The following is a 17,760-nucleotide window of genomic DNA, read 5'->3' on the forward strand; positions in this document are numbered from 1 at the left end:
ATCGGTTCCAAACAGGGCTTTTTCTTCCATGCCTGCAATTGTTCAGCAAGACACACTGGGAACATGTCTTTTCTCCAGTCTGTACAGCAAGACCTGGGCTAGGAGCAATTGCTCTTTCTCCAAGGTGACTGTAGCAAGTCCTCCTCAGAGCTACAGCCTTTAAGTTCAGCTAGGATTGTGTAAGCAGCATTTCTGTTCTCTCTCTCTACCTCCCTGAATCCATTCCCTCTCCCTGAAACTGGACAGCGGGTGCTTCTACACCAGCCTCATTTGTAGCAGGAACTTCTGACAGCATTTGCTGACGTGCATGGAAGCAAGGGATGGGTGAGCTATTTTATATTGCCTTCCAACACATTTGAACAGCAGCTATCCAAGAATGTGACTCAAGCTCAAATGTTAACCTGTTTTCATTTTGCTTAGGGAGTGACTGGAGGGGAGGAGAGGGGAAGGCAAGAAGACAGGAAGAGACAGAAAAGACAGAGTAGGATACAAAATGAGAAAAATAAAGACTCAAGAAATGAGATCACAAAAAACCAATTTAAAATTATCTAAATTCAGCTGAGGGAAAGGCTTCCATATTGGTACCCTTTGCGCCAGCCCAGCTTTGACTTATAGCCTAGGAGCTGTAAAACATAATAGATGCTTTTCTTTAACTGGAAAAAGAATTGTTGGGGTTTTTTTTAAGTAATCTTCTTTGACAGAAGGATAAAGTGTCTAAACTATACAAAGTGACTAACTCAAACTACTGTTTCATAAGGCCTTGGCTCTATTTTAGGAGGTTTTAAAACTCTGGATGTCATCCCTTCCTTCTGAAAACTGATTTTAAAAAAGTTGCATCAGAAGCCTTCTTCAGTCAGAGCACTGACCTGACTGTGCTGTCACCAGTGTGAAAGACAAACAGAATTATGACTAATACCAAAATATTTCTAATAAAAAACAGCAAGGCCATTTATCAACAAGCCTCAAACAATGGGAGATTTCATTTGAAAAGTGAGATGCATCCTCTCCTGCCAACTACTGCAGTAGTAAGCCTTGGACTTAATACAACTTTGACTCCCTGTGAAAGGACCAGTGGTTCATCTGAGGGAAATTGGAGAAGCAATTAAAAGTAAAGCTCCTCTCTCACCAAATCTAACCTTGATTTATCCAGTAAACTGAACATCTACTGTGTGCCTGAAAGCAGAGCAGTAATGAAGCCTTGACTCAGGAAACCAAATATTGGCATGCACAGGCACACACAGCTAAACCTTTTCTGCTTAAAGAATTGCACTGAAAATCACTCATGTTGGGACCCAGGCTGCAGAGGTGAGAGTGCTACTCACATACATAAGAACTGATACCTTATATCCAACTTCACCTTTTCTCAACTGCAATTGCAGTATGCAAGCTGGTGACACTTTGATCTTGTTTGAAAATCAAAGCTAAAATGTAACCACCTTTGTATCTGTAGTCTTCCTGTTGCCTTTGGTGTAAGCAAACCACGACATAGCATAAAGGTAAATTAAGAAAATAACTGTTTTAACACCCTCTTGACTTTCTCTTATATCACAGGTTCACTCAAAAACAACGAGCCCATCAAAGAGCCTCTGAATGTTTTATCTCATAAGGGATCACCATCTCCAGCAAACTCTGATCCAACAACATTAGACGAATTATTGATCCAAAGGTAAGGAGGTTCCCATGCAGGGTATTCCTTGTGTCTTCCCTGAAAACTAGTCAGAGTGGTGTCAGAGTGAGAATGCTTCTTTTGGAAAGGACAGCTGAACTAAGCTGTAGCTCTGATCCATGCCTCCTCACCTTGACTTGTGGTGCTGCTTTCGGTCTTAGTGACTTATACAGTATAGTATTAGCATGGTGGTAAAAGGGTCTTATCAATGTGGGTTTGGAGAACAGAGTGAAGGAAAAAGGGGGAACAAGAAGAGAGTGGGGAAGATGGAAAAAAGGGGAATGTGATGCAGGATCACTCAGCAGTGTGAGCAAAATGGGCAGACTGCATTGAGCAGTTAATTGAGAATAAGGAGAGCCTGTGGGCATTTCTTTATGGAACATCCCAACATCAGAGCAATCCAATTCTTGGCCTTCATAGCGAGCTCTCCTGAAGCCTGTTGCACAACCCCACGTGGGAAACAGGATTTTATAGATGAAGAAGTAGCTACAAAGATGTTTTCTAAAGTATCCGGACTCTTTGTTTGCTGTTTACTTTAAAGAACTGATAAGCAACAGAGGCTTTCATTGAGGTAGTCCTTTTTGGCTTAAATCCCTCAACAACCAAGGTCCAGCAGAAGACCCTGGTCCTACAACTCAGAAATTTACATACATCCCATAAATCTGCCCTCACCCCTGCTCTCTTGGCACTGCAGCCAGGCAGAGAGAGGAGCAGCTACCTATTCCCCCATTTTCAAATATAACTGAGGTGTTCTCCCAAACTCTCCAGCTACTTACCTCCTGTGTGTACAACTGTGAGATAGCCCCTCTTTCTACTGGAGATCAAGCTGGAAGCAGTAAGCACTTGTCCTTTAAGGGTGCATGCATCCTGCTGCACCATCTGGTCCTAATTACTGAGACCAGCTGTGTTGGTGTAATACAGAGTGCCTTTCCAGGCACCTTTCCTTATGGAGAGGACTCCAACAATTTTAGCCAAATGTCAAGTTGGATTTAAATAAATTAATTGCCTTGGCTAAAATTGATTGCCCCTTGGCCACAAACTGAGCATATGAAACTAGACAACCACAGTCTGCTGCAATGTCAAACCCATCTGTCTTCCTTTCTTTGGGGCATAATCATCACTGTCAGTCTGACATCCTGACACTGGCACTTAGGAAGCTCTGAAATGTGCAATTTCTGATTCTCCCTGGAGCTGGAAACAATGAGCCTGTGCTGGGAGTCAGTTTTATCAAAGATGCTGCTGTACACAGAGCCTGACAGGTCAGTACAGGTTCTAAATCATGTGTCTGCTAAAAGCAGGCAGTGCTGCTGAGTGGCATCTCTTGAAACTGAGCACAGAGATTTAACAGAGAATGAGACCAGAGTTCCAGCTCAAATTCAGCCCATGTCCTCTTCCCTTATCCAAAAGATCAGTTGTAATTTAAAAGAGAAACACTAGAAATCTGCATTGGGAAAGCCCGCAAGAGCCTAAAAAATTGCCATTATTTGCAGTAATCAGTATTATCTCACTTCTATTTGGAAAAAATGGCCATTATGCAGATAAGACAGTTAAAATATTATTGCTGGTCTCACAAAATGCATTTAATTTCTCCCCAAAAGAATAAATCTGGTACCTGCCAGCTAACCATTCTGAAAGCAGAAGCTAGCAGTTCTGCAGAAGGGACATTACAGGCACCACTGAGCAGGCTGGGGAGGTCCATGACATTCTCAGGAGTGGATCACCACAGTCCTGAGGGCAAGTGGAGCAGCAGTGCTGCATCTCTTCACATTCAGAAGCATCCTACACCAACCATATAAATACTAGGGCTGGGCAGTCACAATCTCTTCTCCTTGCATGAAGTTAACCAGCAGGTCTGACACAAATGGGTTCTTCAAAGGCAAGGATGTCACTTCACATATGGCCATGCTACATAATTCAGGGGAAGAAGTAAACCCAGCTGGGGAACATAGTAAAGAGCTCAGGAAAAGGAATTGTCATCTGCAATGTACTCAGATGGGATACAGACTTTGATTTGAATCTACATGTCTTTCAAGCCCTGAGAATAATAGAGTAATTCACTGATCTCAGAACATTGATGTCTGAAAACAAGATGTCCTCAAACATTATTGCTGGTGTTCCAAACTCTGGATGGCCATGGGCCATCCTTAAGATACTTCCTAACAGAGTTTTTATGCCTACCTATGCTCAAAGGATATTTTTTCCCCATGACCTTTCTCTTATGTGATCTCCAGCTCCCCCTAAGCACTCTAGAGTTCTCCACAACATTCCATGGCTCCGTGTCAGTCTCGCATATTGTACAAAGGTCCAAACCCCTGCAATGACGAGCCACTTACCAACAACCCAGCTGACTTGCCCTGAGCATCTCAGTGCTGAGCTTCTAGCAGAATTTCTGCTTCCCAGAGTAACCAGAGCCAAAGCCCTGGAAGGAGCTGAACTCAAAAAAAGCTGGTTTTTTGCACTGGGATAGGTCCTTCCAGCTCCGGTGTGGCAGCAGTTGTGCAGAGATCATAGACAGATACACAGAAGATACACTGGAAGAGAAACGCAGTGTGAAACTTCAGTTTGCAAAGCTCATGGAGGTCATTGGTCTACCAGTGCAGAGCAAACTATTTCTTTATGCTGCTTATGAAACCTCCAATTCAGATAAACAAGGGTCATCTAAAAATCTTTTGATCACATTTGATCTGAGCTCAAAGAATGGAAGTACTACAACAGTGAATACAAATACTCCATCAGTACACCTCCATCAGCAAGAGGGAATCTAACTTGTTTGAATTCCTGCAAACACATGCATTAGAGAGCAGCAGCACACACGTGAAATAGCGCAGCACTCTGAAGGGTGCTCATGTGAGTTTGGGTTAGCACCCCTCGGCCCAGCACTCTCGGTCCTGGGCAGCAGAGGGCACTGCTTTTATAGCCTGATTTAACCAGAAGAGCAAGAAAAGCCTCTGGAGAGTGTGGGACTTGGATTGCGAAAGGCCTTATACCATACTTGAGCAGTTTCCTTCTACTTATGAAATACATTTCTTAAAGTTGCCTCTTCTTTATGCTGCCAGTGGTGCTTCAATTTGCGAGTGGCGAAGTCAGGAATAGCTGGTGCAAACACCTGTTAACCAAATCTTTAAATTTTGTTGCTCTACAACAAATTTTTCTTCTTTCAGAGATAGATATATAGATAATTTTTTCCATCCCTCTTTTTGTGCAAGCTGTATCCTAAAAAGTCTAAGAGCAACCATATTTGCAGGGAGAAGTACTTTAAAAACTAATAAATTTTCAGTAAAAATATCCACTGTAGGTATTAAAATGTAATTACTGTCAAAATCTCATTATGTCACAGGATCACACAGAATAGCAAGCAATAAGATACACAATTCTAATAAAGCATCCTTCCAGCATACAGCCAATGGAGATCCCAATCCCAACCTGCCCACCTATTCTACCCAGTGTCTGCTTGCCAGGTTTTTCAGCCCACTCATGTTTTCATTATTATGCAAGGTCTAGGCTTTGCCCTCCAGGTCTCCCAGTCTGATCTTCTTCATCTGGAAATGCCCTGACCCCCAGGTTCTCCATCAGTCTTTTTGTTTCACTCCTTTTCTATCAGCTTCAACTTGTAATTCCCCACACAATTTCCTCGGCCTACTATTTCCCAGACATGTTATTCTTCTCTCTTCCCCCTCTGCGGCCCATATCTCAGTGTCCTTTTGGTCCACAAGCTCTTCACCATTTGGCTCCTTATACAATCTTAGTATCCCACCCCTCCTCCTAGCTCCAGTGCCAAATTTCACTGTCTTTTCCAACTCACCATTTCCTGAAGCATCCAGCTGTGGGTGAGTTCCTCTCTTCATAGCAGTCCCCTGGTCCAGAAGTAGACCTCTTCCTCTCCATGCTTGGGTCTTGCTCCTTCTGTTTCTCAGTCCAGTAGTTTTCTCATCATGCTGACCGCAGAAATTGCCTTTATTCACAGTGCCTGGATCTGGACCAGGCAGCTTTTACAGCTACAATATCAGAAATTATTTTCTCAGCTCTCAGCACAGCACACATTCTCTCCATGGGCAGGAGCTCAAGAATTTTAGGTGCTAAAATATAAGTCTAAAATTTGTGTGCATTGTGGACAGTGGAAAAGGGCCTGTAATTCTATGGATTTTTGTGAGTGTGGAAAAGATAAAACCCTTGCAACCCCCAAATTTCAACATGCATATCAACAGAAAGCAGAGTTTCTCAAAGGAGAGAAAAATAGGATTTCTGTTTTCCTTTAATAGGGATCCAATAATATTTTCCTAAGTCTAATAAATTGTTAATTTTTTTAATATATTAAAAATAACTTGTCTCTGGCAGATGGTCAGTAAATAAAAGTGTAACCCTGATGATTATGACCATCAAACGGTTGGAAGCACATAAAGATAACGATCTCATAAATGGAAATTCTGAACATTTTTAGTTATTGGTAAGGCTGCTAGTCCCAACAGATCTAACTAAGGTGTTTTGATGAAAGCTTAAGGAGCTTCAGGATAACAGATACGCTCTTAGCCTTTAGGATCTAAAAATACTAGGGACGAGAATTTCCACCTGTCTACCATTAAAAAGTCAAAAATCAGGAATAGAGATTGCCCAGACACACTGATTGCCAAAATCACCATTAAAAGCCACACATGAACAGAGGAAACCTGAATGAAACTGAGGTATAAAAAGGCCTTGACTAGGTTACAACATTCAAATCTATTAATAAACTTCACACTTCTCAATAATTTGGTTAGCTCAGATTAAAAAAGTGCTTCTTACCTCATCTTGTGACCTTTCTTGGTGTGAAACTCCCACTGACTAGAAAGAAGGGTTTGGGGAATTTTTCATGAATAAGATCTGCTGGGCTGCCTCTTCTCTTTTTAGTTGCTAGAAGAGGAGATTTAATTTCTAAAAATTGCTATAAAACAACATTTAGAAAATGCATTTCAATTTCATTCGAAAACAAGCTCTTTGCACGGCTTTATTCTAAGGATTGCTTTTGAGTTGAAATACACATAATAAATCTTCATTCAAATGATTACTCATTTTTCAAAATTACTAGTGCCTGAAAATACAGAACAAGATTGGGAATTCATCCCTCAAGCGTAACTTAAATGAGATAATTGTGATAAATTAATTATAAACTCTCATCTATCATCATGTTTTTAACACAACATGGACCAGGTCAGCCAATATTTAAAATCTTTTCCAGCAGCAGTACGGTGAAGCCGGAAACAGTCTGCAACAACACAAACCCCTTCTTTGCAGAACATAAGCAAGCTCAAACCCCCTTCCCTTTGTCCACAGGGAGCTGAACACAGTCATGCTCCATGTCAATAGAGCATGGCCACCAAAGATCATTTCCAGTGCCTTTTTGCTTGTGGACCCTAAGAGTTCCAGAGACAAAACTGGGATTTGGTCTGTTGGGGCATTGCATGGCTTCTGTCACCAATGAGAGCAGAGGGCACACAGCACCCCTTCTACAGTGATGAGGGAGGATTCTTATGGGACTTTAATGTGTGTTGTTCTAGTAGTCGGATTCTTTCTTTCCCCCTACAACTAGACAAGGAATTTTAGGATGAATTAAAGGGATTTTGGTGAGAAAACTGGTTTGTCATCATGAGTTTGTACTGATTTTGGTAACTGGGGAAAAACTCTTTAGGCTCTGGATCAAATTGCTTGTTGTTACAGTGAGAGAAAAAAGAACACCTCCTCCAAACTCCTACCGAATGGTTAAGATTAGGTGGAGTAGGAACTTCTCCAGGCCTGAGCCTGCCATTTCACAGCAATGAAAAATTATCCAGGGTGTCACTGCCATGGTCCTGACATCCATCTGCAGTTCTGCCATCTCTGCTCTGCTGGCACTCCCTTTGAGCTCACCCTGTAGTGAGACAATACACACACAGAGCTAGTGCTACCGAAAAAATGAATCATTTTCCAAGAGTTCAGCTGCCCAGACCTGCTTACTGTGAATGGGATAAGCTTGAGTAAGTGCTGGCATAAAAGCAGAGGTAGAAATCTGCCTCAGGGAGTCGAGTGAAAAGTGGAATTGAGCAGCTAGGTCAGCTTAAACTGCATACAAAGTCGTAACAATTGCAGAAGTAGGGAGGCATCTTATAGCTATTCTACTTCATAGAAATAGTCCCGTATTGAATGACTTGAAGTAGTATCTGGAGAATAAGGCATACAGCATGTTCAAGCACCTTTCCCAGTGACCAGAAAAGCAGTGCAGCTCCAGGAAGAGACTGACCTGCCCTGGAATAGGTAGTAACATGTGGGATGCAAGGAAATAACACGTCTCTGACTTCGACCTGGATCCCCCACACCCAGCATGAAGATCTCAGTCACCAGACCACTGTGACAGAATCACTTGTTTGCCTGCCTTTAGTTTCTGTGACAAACTTTAAAAGTTTTCTGTTTTGTCCCCAAACAGAAAAGCAAGATTTAGAAAATCACAGCAAATTTTGTAGGACAAAACCATCTCCTTCTTGCTAAATATCATTATTTTGTTCCAGTCCCGTGAGTGCTGGGAGCACTCTGTCATCTCACTTGGGAGAAAAAGTATTTCTCAGGCACTTGTTTTGTTTATGGATATTCTCTGTATGTCAGTTTGAAGTACAAGAATAAGGCTGGGAAGGAAGAAAGAACAAAATCTTTGAAAGTTGAAATTACATTTAAAAAAGAAACAGTCCTAAAGGAAGGAAAAGTAGAGTATTGCTATGCAGTGGAACAGCTCTCTGAGACACGGAAACACAAGCTGGGCCTGTCATGGCCACAGGGGGCATTTCACTCCCAGCTGGTGTTTCACCTCCTCAGCTTCCACTGGGTTTATTATTGTTAGTGCTTTCTGTGATATTTTCAAGTTTTCATCTCAGACCAAAAGTAAAATTAAGTTGGAAAAAGTGAAAGAAAAGGGAAGACAAGCAGGATCAAATTACCAGACAGTTATGGGATCATGGGAAGATGCTTTCTATTTCTGAATGTTTATCATAGCATGACCCAGACACTTTTTCTAAGAAGAAGTTTCAATTTCCAACAGATTTAACCCTTGAGAGTGAAGCAATGTGAGAGGTTAAGAATCTGTTAAACTCCTAAAGCATACTTCTGAAAGATTTTTTTTCTTAGTTAATAAAGCCAGAAGTTATATTTAGATATATGTTCATTCTAGTAGTGTCAGTTCAGAGCTTATACACTGATTTCACTTTGCATACTAGAGAGAACTCCTCACTGCTCTTGGTCCTTCCCTTGAGAAAACAGTAAACAGCATATCTGATTTTCCAGATTTCAGGATAATGAAGAGGCTCCCTTTTTCTAAGAAAGAAGCTTTTTAGCAGACCACCCACTCACTAAAACCCTTGACAATATTCTTGCCCTGGCAGCAAGCCACCAAAACATGAGTTTCAGATAGCCGCTGCTGCTTTATCCCACCCACAAGGTTTTGGCCACTCCCTCACTCACCTGGCTCCCCCAACCCCCTAATCCCCAGTGCCAAATGGCTGATAACCCATACTGACCATCTATCCAGTGAAAATCTCAGCCCCAGCTCTCAGGCTCTCATCCCCCTCTCTAAGTACAACACAGGCTCCAGCTCTCACCCTCACCCTGGTATTGCCTTTCAGTTGTCCGATTCTTCTAGACCTCCTGGTCTGGGACTGGACAAGGACCGCACTTGCAGCCCTCTCTGAGCCCTCAATGACATTTCCAGCTGGTTTTTTTTTTTCCCCGTTCTGCTTTTTAATGACTTAAGGACTGAACTCTCCAGTGTGCCAGATCTAGATCTAGTTCACATAAGCTGAAGGAGTTTTTCTGGTCATGTGCCGATTAAAAGCTATCCTGACATATCATTTAGCAAAATCAATATAAAAATGATAAAAAGGAAGCCATTTTACATATACAGACCACCAGACGGATTTTATGTTGTTGCATAAATTACCTTATCACATACAGAAAAAAAAATCACGGTTATTTATGCAACAGGGAGAGAGCAAGCACAAGGAATAGCTGAGCATTTTCCCTCTGTTAACTCCTCAGTTGCAACGTGGTACAGATGACTTTTTTTTTTTTGCTGAGGGTTATTAAGGTGTAGTGAAGAGCTGCACCCAACCTGTCCACAAGCACTCAAACTGATACGAGGATGTAACCGTACTCTGGAGCTCAAGAGGATTTATCCCTGAGGCGGAAAAACAATTACTTGAACGAAGACAGATATAGATCATTGAGTACTGAGATACTTACTGCCTAAACGAGGGAATATATCCTTATGGAAGTAGCGACGCTAAGGAAGGGGAGATGAGGGAAATGACCGAGCGGGTGCGAAGCCCTGCCGGAGAAGGAGAGGCGGATAGCAGCCAATCCTGTGGGGTAATCAGGGGTGCGCTTCCCGGCAGGAGGGATTAGGCTGAGTTTCCCAGTTACATTCCTCCATCTCAGGGTTTCACTCCTGGAGAAGAAATGCACCATATGCACCAGATCTGGAAGCAGTTCAGGAGAACCCCCCTCTGCCACCCCCTTTCCTCCCTCAAAGCCGGCGCTATCCACACATAAGCAGAGAGGTGCAGGGGATGGGGGGCAGCGCTGCGCCCCGGCGCTGACGGACGGGAGGTCAGTGCCGGGGCAGGACCCCCTCCTGCTGTGGGGTGGCCGTGCATGGAGGAGAGGGGCTGTGGCATGAGGTGGGACGGGGTGTGTGGGTGCTCGCTGAGGGAGGGTGCCTTGCTGGGGAGGGAGGGAGCGAATGGAGAAAAGGGCTGCCCTGCATCGGAGGAAGAAGCCTCTCTGCAAGTGCGCAGGGGGGATGGAGGTAGGGGTGCCTGTGAAGGTGGGGGGTCTCTGGGGCAGGGATTGCTGCCTTTTGGGGGAGGCCCTGGGGAGGAGGGAGTCAGCCTCCCGGCGGAGGAGGGATCTGCGGTGGAGCGCTGGAAGGGAACCGGGGGGGCTGAAAAGGTCTTTGCGGGCAGGGGTGCCGGGACGGGGGCGGGGGGCTCTGAGAGGGGAGCTTGCGGAGGAGGGAACGACACGGCACCTGAGGGGTCTGCGGGGGCTCGGAAAAGGTTTTGGAGGCGTTGAGAGGGTCTGCAGGGGGGGCTCTGAGAAGCCCTGAGGGCTCCGAGGGAGCACGGCTGGGAACTGCCTGGCTTAGAGGGGTCTCGGGAGGGATTTGGGGAAGGCTGAGGGAGGTTCGCCGGGATTTGGCAGAACTCCATGGAGCCTCGAAGGAAATCTCGGAACGAGGAGAGGGGCTGCAAGGGGCTAGGGGGGGCTCTGAGGGGCTGGTGGGAGCCCGCGGTGAGGCTCTGGGGGGATTTTGTGGGAGTTTATGTGGGGAAAATCCGTGGGGAAGCTTTGAGGAGAGTGTGAGGGGAGGCTGTGACGGGGCTCTGAGAGGATTTTGATGGAGAACCCCTGGGGATACCTGACAGGGGATCTGAGGGGACGCTCTGAGGGGATTTGAGGAGGCTGTCTAGAGATTTAGGGGAGAGCCATGGGAACGCTTTGGGAGAACGGAGTGTCTGAGGAGATACTCTGAGGAGACCATAGCGGCTCTGAGGGCCTGGGGGGTGCTGCGGGGGCGCCCCGAGGGCGGCCGCAAATCCCCTCTCCCTCCCGTGCAGGCTGCTGCCTTCCTACCCCCGTTACCGTGGCAACCGCCCGGGCTCCCCCAGCCCCGCACCGCCGCCGCCGCTGCCGCCGGAGCTGCTGGGCAGCCGCCTGCCGCCGCCGGCCATGGAGCTCCTGGCCGCGGCCCTCAGCGCCGCCTGCGCTCTCGACCAGGACGGCTCGTCGGGACAGCCCGGCAGGTGAGGGGGGTGCTGAGGGCGGGGGGCGCGGGGCGCGGGCGGGCGTAGGGGCCGCTGTCCCGCCGCTGTCCCGCCGCTGCTCTGAGGGCGCCTCCGCCTCCCCGCAGGGACCCCGCCGCCGCTGAGGAGAGCCCCGCCGCCGGCACGGCCGAGGCACCGCCCACACACCCCATGACGGCCGACTCCTGGAGGAGCCTCATCGAGCACATCGGTAAGGAGCCGTGCCCGCCACGGGATGTCCGGCCGCCGCTGCGCCCTCACACAACTTCGCCGCTTCTCCCGCTCCCCGCTCCGACGGCGGCACAGCAGCCCCTAGAGGTGCCCCTCAGCCCAGCCGGACCGCCCCTGCCGGCGCCCTGAGCCCCCAAACCCGGAGCTAAAGACAAGCGGTGCACAGCCGGGGGGGGTCTCGGGCGGGGTAAGGGCTTGTGCTGCAGGACCCCAACTCCCTATCCTCGCTGGGAGCCCCCTCACTGTTGGTGTAAAACATCATTACCGTGGCTTTTTGACATCTTTAGGGGCATCCGGTTTGCACGTTGCCCGGCAGGAGATTAATGCTATCTCTGAGCAGCCTGACCCTTGTTCATAAATAATGATTATTCTTGTGATTACAAAACAATTGATCATTAAGGCTATCCCAAACTTTGTACTAAAATATGATTTTGCATACTCCAGAAGGCATGAGACTAAAGTATTTTGTCACCCATCCTGTTGGACATTAGCTGTATGCACCAGGTTCTGCATCTATTCAGTGTAACAGCCACTGGCATAGCACTTGCTACGCAGGAGTAAGTTATTTTATCCTTTGTGGTCTCTAAAAAGGCAAAGTTGAGGTTATCTGGGTGGCTGTGGAGGAGAGGACTGTTATGCTTTTGCTCTTATGGTTTTTTTGTTTTGGTTTGGTTTTTTTTAATCTCCTGTGGGATGGGGAGAGGACCTCCACAGCTTGTTTCTTGGTTTCCCACATCAGAATTGTGACATTCCTCAGAGGGATTTCATCAACAGCAAAGTTAAATCCCATCCTGAGGCAGGTTTTATGGTGGGAATATAGAAGCTTTGTTTCTAAACACTCCTGCTCAGCTTCAGGAAATAGAATCAACATACTTGAATCTAGAGGGCAGGAATGTAGCACTTAGCTTGGGAAAATCGAATAGATAACTCTCACGAGCAGCAATGCAAACCTTCCTGGCAGGAACAAGAAGGCTTCTCAGGCCATCTCTGCTGTTTGGTGTCGGGCTGTGGCATGCAAGGCTGATTCTTGGAACACCACTGGGACAGTGCTGGAGAAGGAGGCTGGTGTAAAACCAGCAGCCTGCCAGCACCTGTCAGACAAACCAGCTGAGTTTGGGGCCTTCTGAAGGAAAGTGGTGAACAATTTGCATGAGTGTTGCCAGATCTGTTACCTGCTTTTGGCTGTGTAGATACTAATCTCCCAAGGGAGCTGTGTCAAAACATTGTCAGTTTACTGGGACTGTGCACCTTAGAGGTGAGATAAAAATACTAAAACCAGCAGGAGTTCAAAGCAACCCTGTTGCTATATTCATATATATTGTTAGGTGCTGTATATGAGAGGGAAGCTGTGCAAAAGCTCTGCACACATCCGTGTAACTGCAAGTAGGTCTCTTGCACCTTTATGGAGGAGACTGGGTTTTGACAACCTGAGGTGCTATGTTTATCCCCACCAGAGATGCTACATCAAATGGTTGGAGCTCACTCACTCCCTTCCCTCCCTCCTGCTTTTGAGACATTAGTGGACTCTTTGCCTGAAACTGGAGCAGAGAATTTCAGAGAAAACGTCTCTGGCCCTCCTGAGATTTTACATAGCTTTCAATGCAATAACGTTTACTTTAAGAGCGCTGCTAACTCTCTAAGGTGAGGATTTCCGCAATTAGTAACTAGTTTTTCAATTCCCCTCCCAGCTTTTGAGAGAGCTGGGAAAGGGAGACTGTGACAGCAAAATTAAATGGAATAAACAAGAAGGGAAATGTCTGTTATGTACTATAAAAATTATGTAAACATGCCTTAGGAAGATCAGTCTTAATACTCAGGGCAACAGATAACAAACTCGTGCTCTGACCACAGGGTTAGCCTTTAGCCAGGTCACAGTAGGGACAGTTGGGACATTAAGCAATGAAGGGAGCTTGTACAGGTCTCTGACATTTTGTACTTGTTCACTTGCTAAATGTAAGCATTTACTAAATACTTATATCATCTGAGTCATATTCAGCTATCGATCTCAGCTTTTTTCCTACACGTTCAGTCAGTTCCCAGATGTATTGTTCTCCTTTCAACATGTCAAAACCTTGTTCCTTGACCTTTCATCTGTTACCCTTCCTGTACTGTGACCATCTCCTGTTCCATCTGGACAAGGCTTTGGCATAGCTTCTCTCCCTCTCATCTACGTAATTTCTCTACCCATTGTAACCTCTTTACCAACATATGGGTAGACCCTTAGGACCAAGACAGCAGGCATATCTTTTATCCTTGCTAGCACAACCCTCCTTGTTTCTTCCTACCCTTCTCCCTAAAGATCTACCTGTCTTTTGTCTTTCTTCTGTACCACCTTTCTGCTTTCTCCCCATATTGCTCTCTGTGGTAGAGCTTCAGCCAGTCTCTCTTCAGCTCCCTCCTTAAAATGAGTTACCTTGCTGTCATTTCCAATTGAGTTCTGGTGGTGGATGCTTTCCATCAGTCAGATCTTTCCATGTCTGTATTTGCCGTTGCCTGCCACTGACGGCTCCGTAGCTCTCATCTGGTCAGTCAGGGAACCTGGAAACAAAACCAACTTTCATTATCTGGGTTTTATTTCCTTAAAAGCAAGAGGGAAATAGTCTCGAGGATCTTTTCAAAAGGGCTGTTCTTCAGATCTGCACAAGGGACCCTAAATCCCCCTTACACAAAGCATCCTCTGACTTGCAAGGCAGAGCCAGCAGCACAACATGGCTGTATACTTGCAGTCAGACACTGCAAGTATAATTATCTCCAACTTGAGTAAAATAGATTACGCTTCAGTTTCCCAGCATGTTTTCCCTTGAGCCAAACACTGCCCACGCTGCTGCAGGATGTTACTTCCCAGCCTGTCCTGCTCTCCATGAGGCAAAAGAACCCAGAACCCTTGAGCACAGGCTGACCATACGGATCAGTACCAACAAAAGCAGCTCCAATTTAGCAGGCTCTCTGCTACATTCCTGAAGGAGCCTGCTACATCCTCAGCACCCTCTCTGATGGTGAAAAATAGCCTGAAATGTTTAGGAAAGCCATATAAACCTAATTGACACAGAGAGAAATTACATAAGTGGCAGCAGCATGCAAAACTTCAGGGGAAGTCTCCTCTGCTCCATGTTGTGTAGGAAGCTAACAGAAGACTGTATGGTTTCCTAGGCACAGCTACCCTTACTGCTATTTTAATCCGGTGTCGAACATCTTTCCAGGAAGAACAGATAACAGGACATACTCGCAGACTGCAGCAATGCTGTGCTTGTTCCTGCGCCTTTCCCCAGCACATTTCCCATATAGTTTTAGCAGTGACTGGTACAAAGCCTCATTGAAACTGGTCCAGAGATTTAATAGGCAGCAACATCTACATTTCTGCCTGCCCTAGACTAACTTTTAATCCCATTGTGTCTCACCTTATAACACATGGAATCTCAGATCAAATATCATTAATACGTGTGACCAGATAAATTTTAACCCTTAATGATTCAGACAAAATAAATTATGTAGCATGTTTTTTTTAACATCAAAGGCTTTTCTCTTTATTCATTCATGCTACACTGCAATTCAAGTATAAACCAAGGGAGATAATGTAGACTGTGGCTTCTTCAATTTCATTAAGGGAGGAAAGTGACTCAAAGTGTGCTCATACTCTTGCCTTTACATGTCTTCTAAATTACATTTTATATTCAAGCAATTAAAATTCTGGGTCCTACAGATGGTTCAGAAAGAGAAATGGGACTGTTTGAAAGCCCTCAGAGAGACAAAGGATGTTCTAAAGAAGGGCAATGAACTTCAGGGATCCTACCTTTTTCATGCTGTCAGTTGATATCAGAGTGGGGGCAAATCCTGTGCAATTTCATCCACTCCTGAAGTTAGCAATTGAAACTTGGAAGACACCTGGTGTCACTGATGTGCTGCCACATGGTATGAGTTCAGAGCCTGTTCCTTAGTGCTGTAGCAAATAGGTACCTTTTGGATGTTAATTTTGTATCTTCAAGCATCATAGAAACAGGGAAGGGAAGCAGCAGGATATTAAGCAGCATGTCCAAGGCTAACCATGAAGTCCATACCAAAACAAACCTAGTAACTGTAGCTAGTTGTCCCAAAGCTTCACCTGTCCAATGCCAGTAACAGCAGCTCAGTGTTTCCTCATTAAGGATTTTTGTGGCCATCAAATTCCTCTTTTTAAAGTAATTTCAATGTGTGCAGTATTACTTTTCCAGACACACATTTAAACATAGATATCAACCTATATAACTTGTAACATAGTAATATAACAGAGAAAATCAAGGTTTAAAAGACATTTAAGCCTGGCAAATCACTTCTTTTATGTCTTCTGAGTGATCACAGATTCATCTGACTGTGTTACTAAATGTTTTGTGAGAGCAGATTGTTGACAACAGTTTAGATTTAGAAATGGCCTTCCATTTATAGTTTCCACTTCTGGCTGAAATAGGAATGCCATAATTGGCTTTTCACTCTGCACAGAAGGGATCTCTCTCACCTCTGCTGAGGTGAACTAATGCAAAGCAATTGTCCTTTCCCACAATACTTTTCTACTATCTCGTTCAGTTGTACCCTCTCATACCTGTTATGTTCCTTCCTAGGGCTCTTGTACCAGGAGTATCGAGATAAATCTACGCGCGAGGAGATTGAAACCAGGCGACTGCAGGATTCACAGACAGACCCTGAGGAGACTTCACCCAGTGAGGAAACCCCATCTGAAGCAGAACCCACAAGTACAAATGAAAACAAAGCTCCACCACAAATCAATTTGCTGAGAAATTCCAACTCTAGGTTCAACTTATGGCAGGATCTTCCTGAGGTCCAGAGCAGTGGTGTCCTCAGCATCCTCCAACCAGATGAGATCAAGCTGCAGGAGGTAATGGGGGAAGGCAGAATGTTTCTTAATCGTGTTGCTGCTAAAAAGGGGAGAGTGAATTAGGCCAAATAATCCAGATTTAAAAACTAAAAGCTTTACAGCAGTCACAGACAAGCCTTGCCCTGTTGAGTACTTTCTGAGTTGCACTGCTTAGCACTGCTCACTCTTTTTGTGAAACTGCAGAAATTGTTCTATATACTGTTGCTGCTGGACATTTCTGTAGCAAAAGGAACTTCTTTTCCGTTTTCTGATTCAGTGTTAGGAGCAATTTACAAAGGAAGAGGGATAATGAGGAGGTTTATACAAAAGAGCTATTGGTTCCAGTGCACATTAATCCTTTTCTGAAGTTACTATCAGGACACATAACTTTCCACCAGAAATCTTAGAAGAATTCAACTGTTAACTGTAAGGTTTTGAATATGATGACATTAATAGAAATAGAAGAGATAGAGATTGATAAACATCCTTATGTTTAATTGTTGTCACTTGGAGTCTATTGCAAACAGTAAAAAATAATGACAGGTATATTTGCATTTAGCCATGCAGTGCAGTGACATCACTGTTTTGGAGCCATGTGCTGTGACTTACAGGACTGCATCAGACAGTGAAAGGAGCGGGTGGGGGTAGCTGTCACAAGCAATGACAACATCAGTCACACCACAATTTACAACTGGTTGCTATTTTGGGTAGCATGGGGAGTGTGAGTGCTCTTTGTCACTGCAAAGCACTGCATTCATAGTCAGCAGTGGAGAGGGCAGGCTGTGTGCGCTGTGCATTGTATGAGCAGTGGGCATTCCAAGGCTCAATCCCGCAAGTCTGACTGTACTCCTGTGCCGGGATTGCTTCTGATGAGATGGTTGTGGCAGTGTATCTGCTTAGCCCTGGCTCACAGGATTGTACCCAAAGTGCTGAAGAACATCTCAGGGTGCAAGCAGTCCCTGCTAAATTCACTTAGACTTGCATAATCCATACTGACGAACACCTTGTGCACACAGTGCCAGTCCTGGCTAAGGCTGTAACTTGACTGTCACACTGAAGAGGCTCGTATTGTGCACCTCAAGGGTATGATGGGCAGGGCTGTGTTATTCACATCCTTAGTGGAGGGGACTTGGTGTTCATATACAGTAGTTTGGGCTGGCAAGCACAGGCTATTAGTGTGTCAGTGTTAGGGCTGAAGGTGACTGAAATGATTTGTTGCT

At 45.2% G+C, this 17,760-nt stretch overlaps 2 protein-coding genes across 15 annotated transcripts in view; one reads left to right on the forward strand and one right to left on the reverse strand.

The window, feature by feature from the left end:
• The window catches only part of NEU2 (neuraminidase 2), a 40,108-nt gene extending 24,210 nt beyond the window's left edge, over positions 1–15,898 (reverse strand). For 3 of the 11 annotated variants that reach the window (XM_069024940.1, XM_069024948.1, XM_069024947.1), the window contains exons 1-4: positions 9,902–10,108; positions 6,446–6,553; positions 5,469–5,661; positions 4,000–4,197 (exon numbers count right to left, since the gene is read on the reverse strand). In XM_069024940.1, coding sequence (XP_068881041.1) covers positions 4,000–4,028 — 29 coding nt within the window. In that variant the 5' untranslated portion in view covers positions 4,029–4,197; positions 5,469–5,661; positions 6,446–6,553; positions 9,902–10,108. Of the gene's footprint in view, positions 1–2,442; positions 2,627–3,999; positions 4,198–5,468; positions 6,405–6,445; positions 6,554–7,392; positions 7,548–9,901; positions 10,109–10,688; positions 10,749–14,107; positions 14,233–14,359; positions 14,434–15,484 lie in introns of those variants that run through there. The other 8 variants (XM_069024953.1, XM_069024949.1, XM_069024943.1 and 5 more) reach the window with 7 other exon arrangements.
• NGEF (neuronal guanine nucleotide exchange factor) overlaps positions 1–17,760 on the forward strand; it is a 48,854-nt gene that overhangs the window by 12,883 nt on the left and 18,211 nt on the right. The window contains exons 4-7 of one of the 4 annotated variants that reach the window (XM_069024935.1): positions 1,552–1,666; positions 11,278–11,463; positions 11,571–11,674; positions 16,287–16,561. In XM_069024935.1, the coding sequence (XP_068881036.1) occupies positions 1,552–1,666; positions 11,278–11,463; positions 11,571–11,674; positions 16,287–16,561 (680 nt within the window). Of the gene's footprint in view, positions 1–1,551; positions 1,667–10,170; positions 10,268–10,417; positions 10,467–10,692; positions 10,717–11,277; positions 11,464–11,570; positions 11,675–16,286; positions 16,562–17,760 lie in introns of those variants that run through there. The other 3 variants (XM_069024934.1, XM_069024936.1, XM_069024937.1) reach the window with 3 other exon arrangements.

Source organism: Aphelocoma coerulescens, chromosome 9, assembly GCF_041296385.1.
Source record: "Aphelocoma coerulescens isolate FSJ_1873_10779 chromosome 9, UR_Acoe_1.0, whole genome shotgun sequence".
NCBI lineage: Eukaryota > Metazoa > Chordata > Aves > Passeriformes > Corvidae > Aphelocoma > Aphelocoma coerulescens.